The sequence below is a fragment of the Trichosurus vulpecula genome, chromosome 6 (genome assembly GCF_011100635.1).
Source record: "Trichosurus vulpecula isolate mTriVul1 chromosome 6, mTriVul1.pri, whole genome shotgun sequence".
NCBI lineage: Eukaryota > Metazoa > Chordata > Mammalia > Diprotodontia > Phalangeridae > Trichosurus > Trichosurus vulpecula.
The window spans coordinates 247,086,077-247,109,765 of record NC_050578.1 but is presented as its reverse complement, the minus strand read 5'-3'; the positions used below and the strand labels follow the sequence as shown (position 1 = coordinate 247,109,765).

The following is a 23,689-nucleotide window of genomic DNA, read 5'->3' as shown; positions in this document are numbered from 1 at the left end:
TTCTATTAAACTGCAAAAATCCAAAGAATGACTTTTTCTCAGTCTTCATCTTCTTGACCTTTCTGAAGCATCTGAAACTCCATCCTTCTGGCCCCCTCCTCCCTGCCTATCTGCCCGTTCCTTCTCAACCTCCTTTGCTGCTTCACCGTTGTCCTCCTGTCCCCTAAGGCTCCACCTTCCTTGTCTTCCCTTCAAAATGTTCCCCCTTGATGACTGACTTCACTCCTAGGCTTTGGTCATCATCGCTATAAACACCCACTAGATGTGGGACTCTAAGGAAGTCACTTAACTGGTCTGTACCTCAGTTTCCCCATCTGTAAAGCGGGGAAAATAATAGCACCTCCTTCACAAGGTTGTTATTTGGACCAAATGAGATCCTACATGTATGACACAGTATGGTAAGTATCATAAAGCCCTGTATAAATGCTAGTTATTGCTATCACCATTACCATCATCATCATCATCATCATCACAGATCACTCGGATTTCTATTGCTAGCCCTAGTCTCTTCCCCAAACTCCAGTCCCTCATTCCAGCTTCCTGCTATACAGCTACACCTGGATATTCCACCAGTGTTTAAAAATTACTTGTGAAAAATAAAAATAATAATGGCTTTCATCTATCCCTCCAACATTTGAAAATTACTTGTACAAAATTTTAAAAAATGACTCCCACTTATAAAGCATTTGAGGCTGGGGAACCACCTTACACACATTATTCCTACCTCGTGTATCCAGACAGATTCAGGTCTTCTGAGAGGAAGTTTAGCTAAATGGATAAAGAGCCAGTCCCAGAACCAGGAAGACTTGGGTTCAAATCCCCATTCTGACACATACTGGCTTGTGACCCTCTGCAAGTCACATAACTTGTCAGTGCTCTACAAAACTCTCTAAGATAACCTACGTTTGTGGAGGGAGTTTCCTGGATCATCAAAATCATACTTCCCATCTCTATTACATATATGAAAACTGAACTCATCACCTCTGTCTCCTTCTAAAGTTTTTCCTCCTGTTTCTTTCAATGGCATCACCGTCCTCCCAGTTACCTAGATTTAAGTGACCTATGTCTCTCCTGTCCCTTTTCCCCATTCAATCACCTTTCAGGTCTTGTAGGTTCTACTGCCACATTTCTAGAATTGGTCCCATTTCTGTCCAGGTCACCCATCTACCATCCCAGCTCTGCTTTCATCACCCCTCACCTGGAACCTTTTTGATAGCCTCCTAAGTGGTCCCTCAGCTCCTCTAATGTCCTTCATGGAGCTGCCAAAATCACATTCCTAGAGGTCAGGTCTAACCATGTCACTCCCCTCCTCCACACACACAAAACCTTCCGTGGCTCCCCAGGACTGTAAACTTGAAAGTGTTGAGTTACTAAGCCAGCTCTAAATACAGCTCTGCACCTGAACAAGTGTGTAAGGGAAATCTTTGATTAAATAGTGTTACCTCGATTGCTGAATTGGAAACCTGTACAACCTCTCAATGTCCAAATAGAAGCAGCAGCTCTGTTATGCCACAGGCCAAATGACGTTCCCCACCAAATAGATCAATCGCCTCTTAAGCCTGCTGGGGCATAATTAGGACCAATAACTGGCTTAAAGACCATCTCTTAACCTCGGGGTCAGAGAAGGGGCCCACTGGGACCTTGCACCACATTTCTGTTCTTTCTATGTAACAAAAAAACATTTACAGTGGTTTGCCAGCTTAATACAGAACCTTAATGTCTTTAACCTCCTGAGAAAATGTATCTAACATGCTTTTTTGCAGAGGAAGGGGGACTATGGGTGTGGGACATAGTATATACAGTCAGACTCCATAGATATGTTTTACTGATTTTTTAAAATGTTTCTCTCTCTGTCTCTTTGTCTCTCTCTCTCTCTGTCTCTGTCTGTCTCTCTGTCTCTCTGTCTCTCTTTCTCTGTCTCTGTCTCCTCTGTGTGTCTCTCTGTCTCTGTCTCTCTCTCTATTTCTTTCTCTCCCTTTCCTTCTTCCTTCCTTTCTTTTTTTGGGGGGGGCGGGTGGCAAATAGCAAGGTAAGATAGGCTCAGAGCCAGGGTGTCCGAGGTTCAAATCCCCGTGTGACCCTGGGCAAACCACTTAACCACTTAACTCTTACTGCTCCAGGCAACTCTGCATTGCTAGAGAGATCTTCCCAAACTGGTGAAATTTGTCACAGGAGGGAAGAATAAATTTAGAAATAAAAGTGATGCATAAAACAGAGGATTGATCTCTCTCCACATGTGCATACGTGTCTCACCCTCTCGGAGGCTTTAGTTTCTTTGTCTACAAAATGAAGTCCACACACTAAATGATATCTGAGATCCTTATGATGCTGTTAACCTGGGAATATTATAGCAAGGTCACCTCTTCAACATGCTACTTTTTGATCCTGGCACATGGTAAGCATACAATAAATGATGGTGGACAGTGGCTGGCACATGGTGGGCACTTAAAAATGCTTATGGACAGTGGCTGGCACATAGTAAGCAGTTAATAAATGCTTAAGGATAGTATCTGTCCCATAGTAGGCACTTAATAAATGCATATTGACTGACTGACTGATCGCCCCAACTGTTACTGCTTCCGCCTTAAAAATTACCTTTTCCATTCCTGTACGTGACATGAATGTAAGATCCTCAATGGCAGGGACTGTTGGATTTCATGACAGGATCATACCACCAGAGCTGGAAAGGCCCTCAGGAGCCATCTAGTCCAACCCCCTCATTTTACAGATGAGGAAACAGAAGCCCAAGGAGATAAAGAGCCTGACCAATGTCACACAAGTAATAAGCATCAGAAGCCAAGATTCAAACTCAGGTCTCCTGACTCCATAAGCTGGTACCCTTTTCACTGTACTCCCATGCCTTCTGTCTTTGAATGCTTGGTGCCAGGCATACAGTAGGCACATAATAAATGCTCGTCGGCAAGTAAGATGTACTCTAAGAAATACGGGCAACAAGCATTTATTAAGTGCTTACTGTGTGCCAGGCGCAGTGCTGGGGATGCCTGAGCTTATATTCTGTTAAATTATATTTCATATAAATATTTATTATTATAATTATCTATCTCTTATCCTATTCCAATTAGCTGGGAGGCAGAAATTGGGTGGATTGTAATGCCAGCCTTATATAAGTCAGTGCCCTGTTTTTAGAAGCTGGGACTAGAAGGCCCTTCGCATGATCCTAAGCCTGGAGACAATGAGGAAAGGGTTAAGCCGCTAGACACAGGGTCCCGATTCCCAGAGAGCAGCAGACAATGAGCTTGGCTGATGATGTCACCCCTCTAGTTCTCCTTCCATTGGCTCAGCAACCAGGTCACTTGTCCCTAGAAAGCTCTCTCCAGTCTCCCCACCCCCAACATTCCAGCTGCGAGGGCATGGTTTCAACCCCACAGCAAAAGGCCGCTCTATTATCATTATCGTCATTATTTTTATTATCCCACCCCCCCACCAACCCTCTTTGCTATGGAGCGAATATGTGCCAGGCTGTACATTGCAAGCCCCAGAAAGGAGAATGAAAATCAGAGGGAGTGCCAGCAAGGCAGAGGGGGTTCCCCTGCCAAATGCTGCTCCTACTGAGAGATAAGGGGACCCTTAGACCCTTCAGCTCCTCCCAGGAAACTGGCATGCATTAAAACACACAAACACACACACACATACACACTCACACAAGCAAAGAATAAACATCCATCACTCCCAGGATAAAGTGGCACAGGGTTTGGACTCCTCAAAAAATAAGGAACTAGGGCTTCCATCCATCAATCATGGAATATTAGTAACATAAATTTAATTGGATTCCCTTTCGATTTTATACCAATTATATCTTCCAACGTGTCTTTCCTCTCCACTGCTTCCTGGAGAACTCTCCGTCATAATAACAAATAATAAGAGGAAGGAAAGGAGGGTAAAAAAATCCTATAAAACTAACCAGCATATCAGAAGAGTCCGAGGCTATATGCCGTTTTCCACACCCCTGCTCCCCCACCTCTACAAAGTAGGGGGTGGGCATGGGGGGTGTTTTCTCACATCCTTTCTTTAGGGCCAAGTTGAGTTGGTATAATTTTGCAGCACCATTTTATTGTGATTGTTCTATCTTAAAATACAAAAAGCACTTATTAAACACCTACTGTGTGCAAGACATTGTGGCAGGTGCTGGGGATACTGAGGCACAAGTGAAATAGTGTTTGCCCTCAAGGAGCTGGCATTAAGGCTTGTTAAACTCCCTGTGTACAGTTATGACTTTGCTTGATCCTAACAACTCCAGGAGGTAGGTGCTTTATTATCTCCACTTTATAAAGAAGGAGACTGAGGCAGGGACAAAGTGACCTGCCCAGGGTCATGCAAGTGCCTGAGGTGGGATTTGAATTCAGGTCTTCCTGACTCCACATCTGACATGTCCTCTGCCTTTCAATAATCTTTTTAACATTTCGAAGACAGAGGTCTAATCTCTACCAAAGAACTGGAAACCAAATGGGCACCCATCTATTGGGGAATGGCTAAAAAAAATGCCACAATGTAGTATTATTGTTATACAGCAAGAAACAAGGGATTCAGAGAAACCTGGGAAGATTCATAGGAACTGATGCAGAACAAAAGGAGCAGCCCCAAACAATGAAAATACAAGTGAAAGAAAGCCTAAATCTCAGGCACTCAGCTGATAACGAAACAGACCTTCTTACTCCTGACAGAAGTGGGAGACCACCAGGACAGAGATGCTGTAGACCTGGTCAGATATAATAAAAGCTTAATTGTTTTTCTATTTTAAAGAAAGAATTAAATCTAAAAGGGGAAGGGTTTTTAAAATTCCTCTTTTCTTCTTCCAGAAATGAGATGCTTTTAAAGGGCAGCAATGGGTGACAGTCTTTTTTTTTTTCCAAATCATGGATTCTAGTGTAGTATTGGGGTTTATAATCAGAAGCCCAACTAATTAAGAGATTAGATCCTGGCAGGGATGGGGAACCTGCAGCCTTGAGGCCACATGTGGCCCTCTAGGTCCTCAAGTGTGGTCCATTGACTGAATCGAAACTTCACAGAACTAATCCTTTTAATAAAAGTTTCCCCACCCTTGACTGGGGATTTCTCTGAGGGAGAGAAGGCCAAATTACTCTAATTTACATAATATAAGAAAGTTCCGCAGGAGAAACACAAAGTGCTAGGTGCCTAGACTCTTTCTACAGATCAAAACTCAGTCCTGTAGGGAAGTGGGAAGGTATGGTGGACAAAGTACTGGACCTGAAGTTGAGAAGGCCTGGGTTCAAGTCCTCCCTCTGACCTAGATTGATTGCATGATCCCAGACAAGCATCTCTTAGTGCTTTAGGCAGCCTCCTAAGATTAAACATTGCAGAAGAGGTGCTGACCTGTATTGGTAAAGACAGTTTGTCACAGGTCTATCCCATACAGAATTTGTGCTGTAGCAGAATGAACACCGGCCTCTGAGTCAGAGGACATGGGAGGTTCAAGCCCTGGCCCTGTTGTATGACATTGGGGTCTCAATTCCTTTACCTTTAATATAGGGATAACAATATTTCAACTGCTCATCTCACAGGATTTTTGAGATGAACATGCTTTTCGAACCTTAAAATGCTGTAGAAATAGGTTAGTATCATCTCTCATTCTTGCTGCTTGACCAGCCCACCTGTGTTTCTTTTCTTTTAAAAAATGAATTGATTTTTAACATTCATTTTAAAAAAATTGTATTCTAAATTCTCTCCCTCCTGCTCCTTCCCCATCCCTTGAGATGGCAAGCAATCTATTAATTGTACACATGAAATCATGCAAAATATATTTCCATATTAGTCATGTTGCAAAAAAAAAATAAAAAGCAAGAAACATAAAGAACATGAAAAAAGTATGCTTCAATGTGCAATCAGAGTTCATCAGATCTCTGGCTGGACCCACCTCCATTTCTGACTCTATCATATGCTGGAGGAATTCTTTGATGCCCCTTTCCATGTTCAAGTCACCATATCCACCATGAACTTCTCCATAGCCCCTCAGGCCATCTGCCATTTTGATTCTATGGAGACATTGGTGTTCATTGGATCAGAGAATCACTGGCCTAGAACTGGGAGGGACTTCAGTGGCTACTGGGTCCAACTCTTTCATTTTATAGTCAAGGAAACTGAGACTCAACAAGATAATGATTTACTGTCATAGATCTAGAGCTGGAAGGGACCTCAGAAGCCGTCTAATCCAACATCTCATTTTACAGATGAGGAAACTGAGTCCCATAGTTGAGGTCCATGGAGAACACACACACATACACACATACACACACACACACACACACACACACACACACACACACACACACAGAAAAGACATGGTCCCCATGACTTAGTTCTTGAAGGTGGCTTAACAACAACTCTGCTGGTGCTTGGGACAAATACAACGAATTAGTCAAGAAATGTAGACATGGGGAGCATTCCAAGAACTCGGAGCCGCTGGTGGACAGATTTTGTTTATTCTCCTTGTCCTCCCCCATGGAATGTAGTGTAAAGAGGGGCTAATGTTGAATTGACAGACATCCCTCTGTGTGTGACTCAGCCCCAAAGCTGTGGGTGCTCCCCTAAGCAACACTCTTTCCTATGATTCATTGGCAGGGTAGTCCATGATCTTCAAAGGGCTTTCGGATCTGTCTCACTGGATTGACAATTAGACCAAAAGCCCTCCTAAAGACCGAGGCTATAAAGAGCTCTTCTGCTGTTTCCCCAGGAATTGATATAGTGTGTGGCATAGAGTTTGTGCTCAACAAAACTATAATAAATTGAATCTTCATTAAACATTATAATGAGCGAGGCAGGGTAGATTCTGTTATCCCAATTTTACAGAAGAAGAAACCCAAGTCTTGGAAAAATACACCAACTTGTGTATGGTAATACAACCAGCCAGCAGCCAAATGATACTGTCTGGTGAAAGTGGGCCCTTTCCCCTAGAGGAAACCCTAGATAAAACTGACCTTAAAGATCTGGACCAAAAAAAAAAGTAGTAGTACGTTTTCACCATACTAGACCACATGGACTCAGTCTCTAGCTCTGGGCAGGGCTTCCCTGGTCCCTCTGTCCCCACCTCCCACCTCCCCAACGCATGGCTGAAACCAAGCAACTGGGACAGAGAAGCAGGAAGACAGTTGGGGTATATACTAATTATTAGCATCCTTTATTCACCATATCAATTCATACTTATCAGTATATTTTAGAATTGGAATAGCTCTTTCTCCTCCTCTCCTCATAAAATAAAAGATTGCAATGGAAAACAAAAGTCAGTGAAAAAAATGTGAGGGTTTTTCTGCCTTCACCCAAATTCACAACCCCCTCTGAAATCCATCCACGGACCCTTTGGGGGGTCTCTAGGTTAAAAACTCCTGCCCTAAAGAGAAGGGCTTGTTGAGTTGCTGTATCTGGAAAAAACAAATCCATTGCCTAGTGGCCAATCTGCCAGTGTTGATCTATATATCTTAAGAAATAGTAATCAACGTATTTGGTACATATTTTTTTATAAGGGGGAAGACTGTATTGAGAAGGGTGAAATCAGTCTTACAGTGTGTTTCTGCCTGAAACAGTGTTTATTAAATACCTGCAGGTACATGTTTAAAAGTCAGGAGGACCTAGTGGTGAAACCAAAACAAGAAAGATGTTTTCTCCCAGCTCAGGGAGTGCTGGAAAGAAAGCAGGAAGCATCCCAAACAGGAAAAATAAAAACAACACAACTCCCTTTATTCCACAATCACAGATAGTAGCCAAGGGTCAAAAAATGGGCTTTTCACACAAATGGAGTCAGATTCTCCCCACCTGGTCACAAGGGTCACAGACCTAGAGCTAGAAGGAAGCTTTGAGGTCATCTAATCCAATCTCCTCATTTTACAAAAGAAGAAACTGATGCCCAGAGAGGTGGAAATGACTTGTCCAGAGTCACACAGGGAGCAAGTAGCAGACCTAGGATAAAAATCTGACTTGAGTTCTTTCTAACACATCATCTTGCCTTCCCCCCCAAAAAAGTTGGCTCTCCATTGAAGTTGGTGGCTTGCCTTAACTATATATGTGTGGCACAGGCTCCTAAGACCACTGGTATCCTTATCAAGAGGAGACCGACCCTTCCTTTCATACAATAACATTAAACTGGTAAGTGGAAGTTAAATCAACAATTAGCATCTACTATGCTTGAGGCGCAGCGCTAAGCTGAGATGTTACAAAGGAAAGCAAGAACAGTCCCTGCTCCCAAGGAGCTTGAATTCTAATCGGGGAGACCCCATGTGAAGTACTAGGTACAGACTAGATGGGGGGCAGCCTTCTCATAGGGGAAGGCATCAGGCAGCAAGGAAGGTGGGGTAAGGGATCCTGGAGGAGATGTTTTTAAGGAAACCAAGGGAAGCACAGGCAGCGAGGAGCAGGTGGAACATTCCAAATATGAGGGCCAGAGAAGGAGGTGACTTGCCCAATGGTGCGCAGTGGCCAAAAAATTTCTTCTAAAACCCTCATTTTACAGATTAGGAGACTGAGGCCTGGAGACATTAAGTCATTTTATCCAAGGTCATACACTATAGTTTGTAGGAGAGCCAGACTAGCTCCTGCATCTGCAGACTCGCTCCTAATCTGGCTGCTCTCACCACTGGGTGCCTGACTTCTTCCAAAAATGCAGATCCTACCAGCTTTACATGCTTCAGGCAGATTGGGTTGAGGGTGTCTAGCCTTACCTGGGACCATCTGCTTTAAAAGCAGACCAACAAAGTCCCAACTGGAAAATGAAGGGCAGGGGCCTCCACTCCCCATCTCCGCCACCCCCTTCCTCCTCTCCCTGCTGCTGAGAAACAGAATACCATCCGGAGGACAAGCAGCAAGGCTGGTGGGCCTAAAATTAGCCCCACCAGCTGTGTTTTGGTTAGCTAACCTATATTGCACCAGCAGGACACTGAAATGTGAAGCAGTCACATCCTTTGGAGAGTCAGTTCTTGGGCATGCTCAATATTTCGCTTCTCGCCCTCACTAGAAGAGGGGGAGAAGAGGGGAAGTGGGCTGATAAGATTAGACCCCCAAGGAAGCCAATATCCACAGGCTTTTCTGAAATTTAATTCAGGAGAGTACCTGGAGAGCAGGGGTCCTTAACCTAGGGTCTACAGACTTCCAACGATGGATAGATAGACTCTGGGGGTCTATGAACTTGGAGGGGGGAATTGCATCATTTATTATCATTAATCTTCAACTACTGACTACTCTCCAATAATTGAAGAAATTTAGTATGTTCTTCAATTAATTAAATATGTTATTCCGAGGTAGGGTCCATAGGCTTCACCAGACTGCCAAGGGGATCCATAACATTAAGAAACAAAAAGTTAAGAACTTCTGATCTAAAACTGAGTTAAAGACAAGTCACCACTCATGATGGAAAATATTGTCCACCTCCAGAGAAAGAACTATGGATTCTGAATGCAGATTGAAGCATTCTATTTTCTCTCTGTTTTTGTTTTTTGTTTTTCTTTCTCGTGGTTTTTCCCTTTTGTTCTGATACTTCTTTCACATGACTAATGTGGATATCTCTTTAATACAATGTACATGTATAGCCTATATCAGATTGCATGCCATCTTGGCGGGGGGGAAGGAGAGGGAGAAGAGATTGGAACTCAGAATCATGTAAAAGCGAATGTTGAAAACTATCTTTGCCTGTAACTGGAAAAAAATAAAATACTATTAAGTGGAAAAAAAGACAAGTTGTCAGTCTGCCTCCGTGGAAGGACCTCACACATCAGAAGTTCCCAACACTGATGAAATCACAAGTCTGGACCAAAGATCCTACTCAGTAATAATAATTTCTGGTTACTGCTTGAGTGCAGCTTGGACCACGGGAAGACTGAGGCCCCTCTCAATTCAGAGATACTACCATTTGGTACCTGCAGAGGGAAATGTGCCTGGTGGGCTGGAGTATAATCTGCCTGCTTTTGACTTGTATCTGTGAGACACAAAAACAAAAACAAAACAAAAGAAAAAACCTTAAGAGCTCCTGATTGGAGATGACCAACAGAGGGAAGGCCCCAAGATTAAGAAGGACTGGGAAAGGTATCTTGAATAATTTGGGATTTTATCAGGGTCTTGAAGGAAGCCAAGAGGTGGCGGTGAGGAGGGAGAAATTTGCACGCAGAGGGGATGGCCAGAGAAGATAGAATTACCTCATGTGGGAGGGAGACAGGAGAAAGTAGTCCCTCTGGTAGCTTCTTATTTTAACTAATTATTCTTGCTAACTAGGCGATGGCTCAGGTGATCCTCCCGACCGAAGGAATATGAGTGCCCCAATTTTCTGCCCTGCCCCGTTCCCACATTTGGACTAGTTTCTTGACTCCCTAGGGCTGAGGCAGCAGACTGGCCTCAGAAACAGATAGAGTTGATGGTACTCTGGGGACCTTCTTCAGGCTTGTCCCAAGTCTAGAATGGATGGGCTCTGTAGGCAGATCAAATTCCACCTTCTGGAGGACACATCTGGATCATGAGGTTAGAGAGAGAGATCAGGAGGTAGGTGGCTGATACTCATCAGTTATTTGCTTGAATTCAAAGAGAATTCGTCAGACACTTACTATGTGCATGTACATGTGCATGTACATGCAGGGAACGTGAAAAGAAATTTTCAAAGTGCATTGAGGTAGGGAGAGTTGATATAAGGGGTAGCTAGGTGGCAGAGCAGATAGAGCACTGGGCTTGTAATCAGGAAGATGCATCTTCAAGAGTTCAAATCTGGCCTCAGACATTTGCTAACTATGTGACCCTAGGCAAGTCACCTAATCCTGTTTGCCTCAGTTCCCCATCTATAAAGTGAACTGGAAAAAAAAAATGACAAGCCACTCCAGTATCTTTGCCAAGGAAACCCCAATATGGTGTCATAAAGTCACTTAATACTGCTTGCCTCAGTTTCCTCATTTGTAAAATGAGCTGGAGAGGGAAATGGTAAACCACTCCAGTATCTTTGCCAAGAAAACCCCAAAAGGGATCTCAAACTCCTAAACAGCAAGAGGAAGAAATAAGGACAGGACCTCTGGTTTCATTGCTATAGGGAACTCCAGGTATTGTTTACCCCATAAACCTCCTAATTATGATTTTTACATGTTGTCTCCCCCAGTAGAGAGTTACTTGAGGGAAAGGATCTTGTTTTTGCTTTTCTTTGTATCATCATGGCTTAGCATACAGCAAGCACTTAACAAATGGCTTGTTTACTGGCTGACTATCAATGCAGATCAACACCTTCTCTGCAGCTCGTGGTCTTAGAGATCAGGAGGTAAAACATTTATTAAGCACTAATGGTATGCCATGCACTGTGCCAAATTCTAGGGCTACATATACAAGCCAATAGGTTCTTTACAACATGTGTCAGAGCCTGGGTCTTCTTGGCTTCTCAGACAGCTCATTCCCATCACCACACAAGAGGAGGAGAAGGTGCAGAAAGAGGAGGGAGAAGGAAGCAAAGGTAAATCTCACCTACTACTTTACAATCGTGCCCAGGGCTGCTCTGTTTACTTTTTGCTGTTTAAGAACAAATACAAGCAGTGGGCAGAGGTATTTTTGTCCCCTGTGGTTGAGAACACTCAGCCTGGCGGGAACACTGGCTGTTACCCGTCCTACACTGTGATTTGGACTTGGCTTATGTATGAGATTAAGGGGGCCAGGAAACATCCGCCATCACATTTAACTAAACGTAGGATAAACTGTAATCTTGGAAATTGTTACTTGTCATAAATTATGAGACCAGTGACAGGAGGCTGATAGACAATTCTAAGCCCACTTTTTTTTAGTTCGTTTGAGGAGGGTGGATCAGAAAAATCTCAGTGAGATGGGATATCCATCACTCCCTTTCTGCTGTTGCTATTTGTAACTCAAGGAAATCAAGCAGTTATGTGGTCCAGTGGGAAGAGCACTGGCTTTGGAGTCTGGAGAACTGAGTTCAGATCCTGCCTCTGATGCTTGCCGCCTATTTGACCTTGGGCAAGTCACTATCCCTTAGTTTCCTCATAATGTAAAATGAAGGGGTTAAATTACCTACTCTCTGAGGTCCCTTTCAGTCCTGATCTCCGATTCTATTCTCTGTTGTTAAATACCCAATAACAATTGACCTTTATTTCTATAGGTTTAGGCTAAAACTTTCTTTATAATGACTCTTGCTGCAAGAGAACCTCTAATTATTTGACCTTTCTGATGTCCCTCCCACAGGACATTCTATCTCCTGCCACCAAGCCTTTTCCTGGGCTGTCCCCCTTGCAGGGAATGCCATCCCTTCTTACCTCTAGCTCACAGAATCTTTAGCTTGCTTCAAAGCTCAGCAGCAGTGCCTCCTCCTATAGGAAACCCACCTTGATCTTCCCAGATACTTGTGCCTTCCCTGTAAATTACTTTGTATACATTTCATATTTATTTTTTTGGTATTTATGTTGTTTCCCTCCAAATAGAATGTATTGGCTAACATGGAAATATGTCTTGCATGACTGTACATGTATAATCTATAGCTAATTGCTTGCCTTCTCAAGGAGGAAAGAGAGAATTTGGAACTCAAAATTTTGAAAAAAAAAACAAATGCTTAAATTGTTTTCACATGTAATTGAGAAAAAGTAAAATTATAAAAAAAAAAAAAACAAACAAACCACAAGTAGAATGTAAGCTGTTTAAAGTCAGAGACTGTTTTTTTCCTTGTCTCTCCAGTGCCTAACAGTGCCTGGTACACAGTAGGTGCTTAATAAATGCCTACTGAATGAATAAATCAATACATCCTATATCTACACCTCTCCATAAGTTAGTAAAAAGGTCTTAAATAAGTTAAATAAGTGCTTGGCACTTAGGAGGTTAATCAACTCCTGCAAAGTTATAGAACCATAGATTTAAAATTGGATGGGGCATGAAAGGCCATCTAATTCAATTCCATTTTACAGGTAAAGAAACCGAGACCCAAGGAGTTGATATTAAGCACCAGAAGCAGCCCTGGAGCATCAGCCCTTTAGAGATGCTCCAATGCTGTACAGTAGAACGAGTTCTGACTATGGAGTCAGGGAACCTGGATTCCATTTCCACTCTGTTGCTTACTATCTGTGTGACTTTGGGCAAATCATTTCACATCCAGAGCTCAGTTTCTCTACCTGTGAAAATGAGGTGGTTGAATTATATGGTCTCTGAGGTCTCTTCCAGGTCAAGGTCTGTGTTTCTAAGACTTCCAAACCAGCATCAAACCAAGTCAAATCATTGTTCCATGATTCCTCAAAATGGCTAATGTCAGAGGCAATTCTGAAGCCTAAATCTTCTTGACCCCGAGCCTAACACTTTTCTCATTCTGCCAAACTGAGCTTCCTCTCGGGCTAATAACAGGTTAATAACAGCTTGCAATAATATATAGTTTTAAGATTTATCATGCACCTTCCCTATCGAGCCTTTGGGGTTGATAGATTCCCAAAAGGGTTTTATCATCACCCTCATTTTACAGATGAATAAATTTTAAAAACCAGAATGCTTAATTTGCTCCACTGTAGCTGCATAGTTAGCCAGCAAGCTCCGCTGTAGCTGCATAGTTAGCCAGCAAGGGTCATAGACAGAATCCAAGTCTGAGTTCCCCAATTCTCTTGGCACCTTGCCATTTTAACTTGGTTCACAACGGGGTTGGGAACCTGTAGCCTCGAGGGTGCACGTAGCCCACTTGAGGACCTAGACGGTCACGTGTGGCCTCGAGGCTGCAGTTTCCCTGCCCCTGCTAGGAGAAATTTGCTATACAGCATCTAGGCACGGCGTACAACAATCTCTAAAGAAATAAAAATATCTCAAAGGCAATGGAAAGATACATGGTGGGTATGAGCAGACCATGACATACAAACAAAGAGGACCTTCAAAGAACAAAAAGGAGTAAAGGAAGTCATCAAGGAATTGTCGGATGGGAAGAGAAGCCAGTCACCTGTCAAAACCGAGAGATAACTGGGAGACAGCTGGAGTCCAACGCTACCCTAGGAGGCGTGGGGAGAAACCAAGGAAGGTCAACAGGAAACTAAGAAAGAAAGAAATCAATGAAGCTCAAGTTTCTTTGGCCATTGTTTCATATCCAAGATAAATAAATAAGGAACTGGTTCCAATTTGTAAGAACAAGAGTCATCCCTCCAAAGATAAGATGGTGGAAGGCTATGAAGAGGAAGCTCTCAAAGAAAGAAATCCAAGCCACCAAGGGTCATAAGGAAAGTTTCATCCAAGTCACTGATAATTAGATTAGAGAAAGTCCAACAAACAGTTCTGGGGCTCCACCTCTTAGTCATCAGATTAGCAAAGATGACAGAAAGGAAAATGATAATTGCTGCAGGGGCTGAGGGAAAACAGACACACTAATGCATTGTTGATGGAGCTGTAAATTGGTCCAGTCATTCTGGAAAGCAATTTGGAATGATGCCCTGAAAGTCACTAAACTAATACCACTACTAGGCCAATATTCCATAGAAATCAGAGAAAGAGGAAAAGGGCCCATATATATACAAAATGTTTATAAGCAGCTCTTTTATGGTGGCAAATAAGTGGAAACAAAGGAAGTGTCCCTCACCTGGAGAATGGCTGAACAAATTACTGTATATGGATGTCATGGAATATTATGGCACCATAAAAATGGGACTGGAGCCCTGCTAAGTAGGCTGATGAACAAATCCCACTTCCATGAGGGAAAGGTCATTGGAGCACCTTTATTTCATAAATGAGACAACCTGCCCCAGGTCACTCAGGAAGTTGGTGGCACAAAGACAGTCTTTCAGAGAAATCTGAGAAGACTTGTATGAACTGATGCACAGAGAAGTGAGCAGAACCAGAAGATGGATTTATACAGTAACTACACTATTTAAAAACAAACAAACTCTGAAATTCTGAAGATCTCTATCAAGGCAATGACCGACCACTATTCCAGAGGACCAATGATATAGCTTGCTACCCACTTCCTGACAGAGAGGGGGTGGACTCAAGATGCAGAACAAGACATACATTTTCAGATAGAGACAATATATGAATTTGTTTTGCTTCACTATCTACATTCGCTATAAAGTTTTGTTTTCCCTTTTCCCCCCATTGGGGATTCAGGGGAGAGATGAGAAGTAGAATTGAGTAACCCTTCCTAAAAAAATAGACGATCATTAAAACATTTTTTAATGCACAGAAGAGAACGGAAGTAATCACAAGCAGAACAGCTTTGAAGATACATGTTGCATTTATTATACACTTAAAAATAAAAGTAAGTTATACATAATAGAGATTCATAGTTTAATGTACTCTCCCCCTTTTCTGTTCTATTCTATGTACAAAATCCTCATTTTATTTGGTGTTTGTCAAATTTAGAATTTTAGACAATAAAAAAAAATTAAAATATTTTAGAAAGAAAGCAATGCAGGTGTCTAACATGTTGGGTAGATCCATTATGGCGAGCAATTGGGAAGAAAAGGACAAGAATGTCACAGGATGGTAGGCAGGGATGAATCGAACCCTGCCTGTTGGTAGAAAACTCCCAAATAGATGAGATCAACATATCTGCTGGAATATCTGAGTTAGTACAGTGGATAAATACCTGTCTAGAAGCCAGGGAGAGCTAGGTTCAAGAGCCACCTCAGACACATCCTGGCTGAGTGGCCTTGAAGAAATCCATCAACCCCATTCATGCCCTAGGCAACTCTCTAAAAATCTAAGTTGTAAAGAAGGTGCCAAACTGTACCCATAGAGGGAGTTTCCTCATTTGAGAATTACCCTTATCAATGAAATTCCATATCCAGTCCCTACTCCATCTCTCTCACTGAGAATCAAATGTACTGACCAGCTGACGGGGACTGCGGTCCATTATCTTTCTCAGGAACATAGTGAATAAGCTGTCATTCTGGTTTACAAATCAATCTTTTGTAGGTTTGGTAGGTGTGACTCAGTTGAAGGATTGGAGCCCCCTCTCCCCTCCAAATGGGCAGATGAACAAATCAAGCTTCAGTGAGGGAAGGGGCCTTGGAGTACCCTCCTTTTGTAAAGAGACAATTTACCTAAGGACACGGTGCAAGTTATTGGCAGGGCCAGGATATCCACCCTTCACTCTCCCTGGCCTCAAAGGATTACAGATTTGGAGTAGGAAAGGGCCTTCTTGGCTTCCTCAAAATTATCAAAGTGGTTTCCTTTTATGCAAGATGAAAAAGTTTGATGAGATGATCTCTAGGACTCCTCCAAATTCAATTTAAAAATTCTAAAAAGGTGGGAGAGGGAAGAAGATGAGGAAGAACTGGTACAGAGATGAAGGTTTAGATAAAGGGGAATAAGGGAATAAGCATTTATATTTAAAGTGCCAGGCACTTTACAAATATCTCACTATAATGCAGCGACCATGAACAGTAGGTGTATTAATTAATAATAATTAGCCCTATTTTACAGTTTAGGAAAGTGAGACAGACAGAAAGTAAGTGACTTGTCCAAGGTCACAAAGCCATTTGAACCCAAGTCTTTCGGACTCCATGTCCAATGCCTTATCCACTGCACCATTTGGATGTATTAGTTCTGATGGAGATTCCTGGTGGAAAGAGTCAAGCTTCCATCAGTTTCCAGGTAGAGGAATTTTCTCCCAGCTGGCACTACCTGAGCAGGATACTTTCTGAATTACCACAATGGCAATGATATCCCCCCACCCCCAAGGAGACGTACCCACAGACAGAAGGTAAATTTGTTTCCAAAAGCCTATCTTTTCTGGAATTTGAAGTGGTTTCCAATTGAAATCGTACCTTTGACACTATAAGAAAAGATAGTTCAGAGTAGTAAGCAGAGCTGCTGAGAAACTGACTCCTTTTTTGGAAGAATATGGGGTGGGGGTGGGGAGGGAGGAAACACCCACGCAGGCACTCTGATCCCAACTCACTGACTCATTGAAATGCATGAGCTGGGACTCCAGCCTGGCCTCCTCTTCTCCCAGGAGGGCCGCTCCCAAGAACACAAGTCAGGGGGAAAGTGGTAGAATCCACACTTGAACTGCTCCCAGGCACACAGCGTTCCAGGGGCTCCCAGGGCCTCCATTACTTATTCCCTTTGGAAGCCTAGGCTTCTAAGACCATAGATACGAAGGGGAAAGGCGCCTTAGAGACCAATCCTTCACTTTACATGTGGGAAAACTGAGGCCCAGGAAAGGGAAGGGACTTGCCCAAGGTCATCCGGGTTATAGGATCATAGGTCTAGAGCTAGAAAGGGCTCAGAGGCCATTGAGTCCCAATTCTGTAACTTGGTCTCTCTGACCTTTAATTCAACAATCATTTATTAAACAACTATTGTGTTCCAGTTGAAGTGTTAGGTGCTGGGAATACAAAGACAGACCTCAAATGGTCCATGCCATGAAGAAGCATTTTACATTTTCTTCAAAGAGATAGCATACTATTATGCCCGTTTTTACATATAAAGAAATTGAGTCAGGCAGAGGTTAAGTCTAAGGTCATGCAGGTAGTAAGTGTCTGAGGTCAGAGTTTAACTCAGGTCTTTCTGAGGTCAGGTTCACCACTCTATCTACCGTATCACATAGCTGCCTAGGAAATACAAAATAATTTGAGGAAAAGGCAGAGAGGCATGATTTGGAGTTTGTTTTCACCTGGGGCAAAAAAAATTTTTTTTGGAGGGGGAGGGGTTAATGGATACCGCGAATAATCTGATCTTAGGAGCAGTTGTCCTGGAAGAGGATGCAACCAAGAGAGAGAGAGACAGAGAGACAGAGACAGAGAAAGAGAGAGATGGAGACAGAGAAAGACAGATGAAAAAGAGAGGGGGGGAGGGAGACAGAGGGGGAGAGAGATTTGTAAATCTTCGATGTTATATAAGTATGAGTTAGGAGGCTGGGTGCTTTTTTGGTGCTGACCTGTAATTTCATTGGTGTTCATGGAACTTAATGACTATTCCAGGATGAATTTTAGCAGAGTACCTGGGGCCCTGAGAGGCAGGTGATGCTGTCCTGATGACAGGATGTTTCTAGGGGGTTCTGGTACCAAAGCCTTCCTTTCCAAAGCTTCTCAGGAGTTCATACTGTTTGTGCGTTAAGGAGAGCAGTCCAGAAATAGGAAGATTCGCCTACAGTTGGCTTGGACTTCAGAGGCCATCCAGCCCCACTCACCCATCTTGCAAATGAGGATGCTGAAGCCTAGGAGTCAGGTGACTTGCCCCAGGCCATCTCTTGTATCCCTCCAAGTACTTAGCAGTTGTAGTGAATTCCATTTCTATGTCACTTTAAGATGTGCAAACGCTTTATTTCAGCATCCTCATTTTACAGATGAGGAAGCTGGGGCACAGCAAGGTTAAACCAAGGGTCACACAGCCAGTACATGTTGAGTTAGGATTTGACCCCAAATCTCTCATTGCCCCAAGTCCAGCCCTCTTAGTAGGTGCCGAAAGGACTAAGGAAAGAATCGTGCAACATTTTTAAAGGGCCACAACATTCCACAAATTATCAGGTTGAGACTCAGGTTTCAAGAGGAAAAAAAGAAAATGTAGAACTCAAGAAAATAAGGCAGAGGTTTTAGTATTATCACAGAAATGATCCGAAGGCTTCTCAGTGGAAAAAAATACATAAATCTCAAATACTTTGAGCCAGCCTTGACCTTCCACAGTGAGTCAAGTTTTGAGCCAACGTCCACAATGGCTAAGACCAGTCCAGTTTACTAAACTGTACACTAAGAGTCCTCCCGAGTCAGAGTGTTAGCTTCATGAGGGGAGTGATGGCTTCGTTCTTCATCTTTGCATTCCCAGTGCCCAGCAAAGTGCTGGCTCATAGTAGGTGTGTGGTCAATGTTTGATGGTTGACATGAGCTCTTAATCAACACTCATTGGTCAAGGTGATCTCATAGGGGGCAGGCCACAGATGTAAAAGTACAACTCTTGAGTGATTTAGGTCTTTAAGAATTGCCCAACCAAAAAATTCATTGCCTTAAAGCTAATCTGGAGAGATTCATGGTCTACTTAAGTTAGGTTGGTCAATCAATTAATCCACAAACATTTATTAAGTGCCTTCTATAGGAAAAGCACTAGCTAGGCACTGAAGATACTGCCCTCATGAAGCTTAAGTTTTATTGGAACTCGGCTAACAGACATCGGATATCACCAGGCCCCTTCTGGAAGTCTTTCCAGCTTTGTAGTAGGTCCATCAAACCACTACCAGAGCTTATGCTGCTCTCCGTTGACAAAACCTTTCAGAACCTGGAGTCTCCTTCCTGCACCCCCAGGAGGCATCGAAGTGGGACCAGAAGTAGGGATTTCCTCTCACAAACTTAAAATTCCTCCACCCCCTCCGGAATTACAGATGTTCTCAGTATTTTTGCCACCCACTTTCAAGATGTCCCCTGCCTCCCTCCTGTCTCCACCAAGGCAGCGCTTCCCTCCCACTCTCAACTCCTGCCTTCAAGGATGGCCTCAAGATGAAAGTGAAAACAAGTCTATGTGTTTTCTCTAATACATCTTTGTTTCTTCCTCCCTCCCCTCCCAGTGCCTAGCCCAGTGGTGAGTGTTTGGTAGATGTATTCATTAAATATCTGTTGACTAACTGAATGATTTCCCCAATTACCTAGGTCTTTTCTCCTGTTCTCATTTTTTTCAGTGTATTCCTTTTCATTTTGAGGGTGGGGGAGTAAAGAAAGAGAGGGAGGGGAGGCACTGGGTTGAAGCAGGAGACACAATCTTGTTTTCAAGAAAAACCTAAGCTTCCATACCTAATGCTAATCAGAAATATGGCATGAGCAGATAGGCAGCAGGAGCAGTGAGACACACTGGAAATACTGGCCCTTGAGTCAGAGATGCTGAGTTCAAAACCTGCCTCTGATAACTGTTACTTCTGTGACCTCGAGTGTGCTGCATACTCTCCCTGTAAATGAGGGGGTTGGATTAGATGGCCCCCTCCATATTTAAAGCTATGACTGACCCTATGTTTCAAGGTCCTGAGATAGCCATGGTTCAGTTGTTAGAAGATGATGTTGAAAATGGGATGAGATGCCATGGCTTTGGATTCTAAGGGGCCCAAATCAGTCCCATTGGGATCAGCTCCTGCCCCACAGGAGACACAGAAAAGCCCAGAAACAGGGTTAGGAACCTCCTTCAGAGATTATGTCTCAGACATCAGCCCACTCTCCTGACTTCCTTCCAACCTTTGGACTCATGAGTGATTGAGGGTCCCTGTGACTGAGACTCCTAGACCCTGGGACCCCGGGAATATGTTTCTGCCCTCTGGGCTTCACCTGTACTTTACCAATCGCCTTTGGCACTCATTGAACCTCTCTGGCTACCTGGTCTTTGCCTTTACCAATCACTGTGAGCCTCTGTTTCTAACTCTATAAAAAGTGAGATTTCAACTGGATGACCTCTCCTTTCTCAGAATTCTCATCATACTTGTGCCATTATCCACATCGCACTTTAGATCAAATTTACCTGTGTATATGTTTTATCCCCCTCAGTAGAATGTAAGCTGCATGGGGGTAAGCCCTGTTTCTATTAATTTTTATTTCCCCAGATCTAATAATAACAACGGCTAGGATCCATGCGGAACTTTAAGCTTTGCAAAGAGCTTTACAAATATTATCTCATTCCATCTTCATGAGAACCTTGGGAAGTAGGTGCCGTTATTATCCCCATTTTACAAATGAGGAACCTGAGGCAGACAGTTGTTAAGTCACACAGCTAGACTCACTTGATTCTTGAGTCAAATCACACATAAGCCAAGACCACAATATACCCCATGTGAAAAGGCATTCCTCATTTCTAGGCACCCTTGCCTCCAGCCTTACACCACTGATTCATCATAGCCTGGAGCTGATGCTGGGTTCTCAAAGGCTAATACCATGGGAGCATAAATTCTAAATGTCCCTAATAATCAGAAAAGGTCTCAAGTATGGGTGGAGTCACAGATTCTTACCAGTAAGGAAGTCGTCCATTAATGACAAATGGACATCACCAAAAAGTTAGACCTTGAGGGACTAATTTTTTTTTGGCTGCAGTATGACTTTGGGCAAGTCACTATCCCTCTCTGAGCCTTAGTTTCTCCATCTGTAAAAGTTAGTATGGACCAGTTGATCTCTAATGTGCTGTCCAGCTTCCAATCTAAATACTTCCAAAGGTCTGGCTCATGAAACCATGTCATGAAAGGATGGATGGTCTTCTCCCTGTATTCATAGAGGGAGGATTCATCTCTGTAATGAAGGAATCAATCAACAACTAGGAAGCATTGATCAGGTCTCTACTGTGTGCCAGACACTGTGCTACGTGATGAAGACACGAAGTCAAAACTGAGATGGTTCCTTCCCTAAAAGAACTCTGGATCATGATAATTCATAGGTGTAGGGCTTTAGGGGAGGGCACCTAGAGGTGAAGAACAATTCAACCCTTTTCTATCTCAGGTGCATTGTGGGTTTGGCATCTCTGTGATGTCATCTAAGAATCATTTATTCTGGCTTTGGGGTAAAATGAGCAGTCTGGGCTAGAAAGCCTCTAAAGGTCCACACCAGCTCTAACTCTAGGATCTAACTCTAGGCACTTAGGTCTCTTTTGGCTTGGGTTTATCCTTAAAATAAGCTTGACTAGGTAACTTCTGAGTTCTCCTCTGGCTCTATGTAGGATCAATGATCCTACTACTCTTGACATAAATGGACCCTTGAGTATCTCTCTAAGCTTGGGGAGGGAGTCTCCAGAAATCCATAACTTCTTTGGATATGAAAAATGGGGTGAGGTTGGTGCCCAAACCCCTGATTGCCACCAGAGTTGAACATAGGTCCCTGGGTGCCCTGACACCCCCTTCCCAGAGTCCTATCTTCACACTCACGATCTCTTGCAGTCTTCAAACAGGGTGCCTACCTCAGTAAGCTTGCCTCATCAGATGCTGACCTCTTCAGATGGGGGGGTGGAGTGGCTGGGGGATGACAAGGGTGAGGTTGGGGCCTCCAGGGAGCTGTTCCCCCAAGTGCCCCATGCTAACCCTTCTGGTCTCCTGGGCTTCAAACAGCGATGGGACCTCTCTAAGCTTGGGGAGGGGTCCCAATCAGGCTTAACCTCTTCAGATTGGGGGGTTGGGGGACGAAAGGCGCGAGGGTAGGATCCCCAGCCCTGCCTGCCCCCCGAGCTGCTCCCCAGAGCACCCCATCCTCACCCGCATGGTCTCGTAGGCTTCGTCCAAGGTGCTGAGGAGGTGCTGCCGGTGGGAACCCGCCACGGCGCACAGCGTGCAGATGATCTGCTCGTCCTGCTTGCAGTAGAGGCTCAGCTCCTGGTCGTGCTCAGAGCACTTCTTTCTCTCCAGCTTCTCGGGCTCCTCGGGTTCCCCGTTGGGGCCCCCGTAGTCCCAGAGCCGGTGGCTGCGGTACCTCTGGCGGTGCTCACGGGCGTGGGGCTGGCAGTAGCAAAAGCCGCAACTATCACAGAGCTGCACTGCACGCTCGGCCTCGTCCGGCTCGCAGGCGTCGCACGTGCCGTCGTGGGGGAGGTCTTCGAAGGCCGGGCCCTCTCCAGAGGCCATCCTGCCCTTGACCTCAGGCGGGGATGGAGGGTCAGTGGCCTGGGCTGAACCTAGAAGGGCATAGGCCTGCAGCACTAGGGCCAGGCTACGGGGGTTGCGTCCATGGCCACCCCCAGCCACCGGGGCCCTGGGGCTGGGCAGGGAAGCCTGCAGGCCCTGCGGAGCCTCTCCTTGGCTTGACCAGGGATGAGAGCCTCTACTGAGGCTCCACTTCCTCCTGGCACACTCTCCTCCCCCGCTGGGCGACTTCCTGCGGGGGGAAGCCTTCCTCCTGGGCTCCCATGCAGCACTGTCTCCAGCAGGCGTTGTTACTGCTGCTGCATTTGCTGCCGCTGCTGTTGCTGCAGCTGCTGCTCCCCGCCGAGCGGCCGCCCCTGCCCGGCAGCGCCCGCAGCCCCCGCAGCCCCTAGCTCCTGCTCTCCGATCTCCCTCCCCGCCCGGACCCGCCGCCGTGGCCTCCTGGCTCTGCCGCCCGCCCTGCACCCCTCCCTCTATCGGGGTGTCTCCTTCCCTCCTCTCCTCCCTCCTGCGTAGCAACTCCTGCCTTTGTCCTTGCCTCTGCCGGCCCGGCTCTATTTCGAGCCCGGATCTCTCTCTCTCTCTCTCTCTCTCTCTCTCTCTCTCTCTCTCTCTCTCTCTCTCTCTCTCTCTCTCTCTCTCTCTCTCTCTCTCTCTCTCTCCCCCTCTCCCTCTCCCTCTCCCTCTCCCTCTCCCTCTCCCTCTCTCCCTCTCCCTCTCCCTCCCCCTTTCCCTCCCCTCTCCCTCTCCCTCTCCCTCCTTTCTCTCCCTGTCTCTCCCTCCCCCCTCCCCCGTCTCTTCTTCCTCTCTCCCTCTCTCCCTCTCTGTCGTTTCCTCCGGCTCTCTCCCTCCTTCTCTCTTTTTCCCCTCTCCCCCTGTCTTTTTCTGTCTCTCTGTGTGTCTCTCTCTCTGCTGCCTGTCTCTGTCTACCTTCCCCCCTTCTCTCCACCCTTCCTCCTAACCCCCTCTACCTATTTTTCTTTGCAAGCCCCAAATAACCCCAGCCTTAAGTTCAACTGTCAGGTCAGGTTGGGGGTCAGGCTGCCCCAAGGCTCCCAGAGTAGTGAAAGGGTCTACTTTCACTTTTCAAGTCAGACTGGACTCCTTTTACTTTCCTGAGTCTTTTAAAATGGCAATGGTCCTCTTCTCTCACTTTCCCTTCCCCTCTGTTGCTGCTCTCCCCCTTTCTCCTTCTCCTCCTCTCCCCAC

At 44.7% G+C, this 23,689-nt stretch overlaps 1 protein-coding gene and 1 pseudogene across 1 annotated transcript in view; both read right to left on the bottom strand.

Moving 5' to 3' along the window:
• The window catches only part of TRIM44 (tripartite motif containing 44), a 166,474-nt gene extending 143,995 nt beyond the window's left edge, over positions 1-22,479 (bottom strand). Inside the window, exon 1 of the mRNA XM_036764090.1 lies at positions 22,097-22,479. Coding sequence (XP_036619985.1) covers positions 22,097-22,462 — 366 coding nt within the window. The 5' untranslated portion in view covers positions 22,463-22,479. The remainder of the gene's footprint in view (positions 1-22,096) is intronic.
• On the bottom strand, positions 7,985-8,105 carry LOC118855597 (annotated as a pseudogene).
• Positions 22,480-23,689: the final 1,210 nt, after the last annotated feature.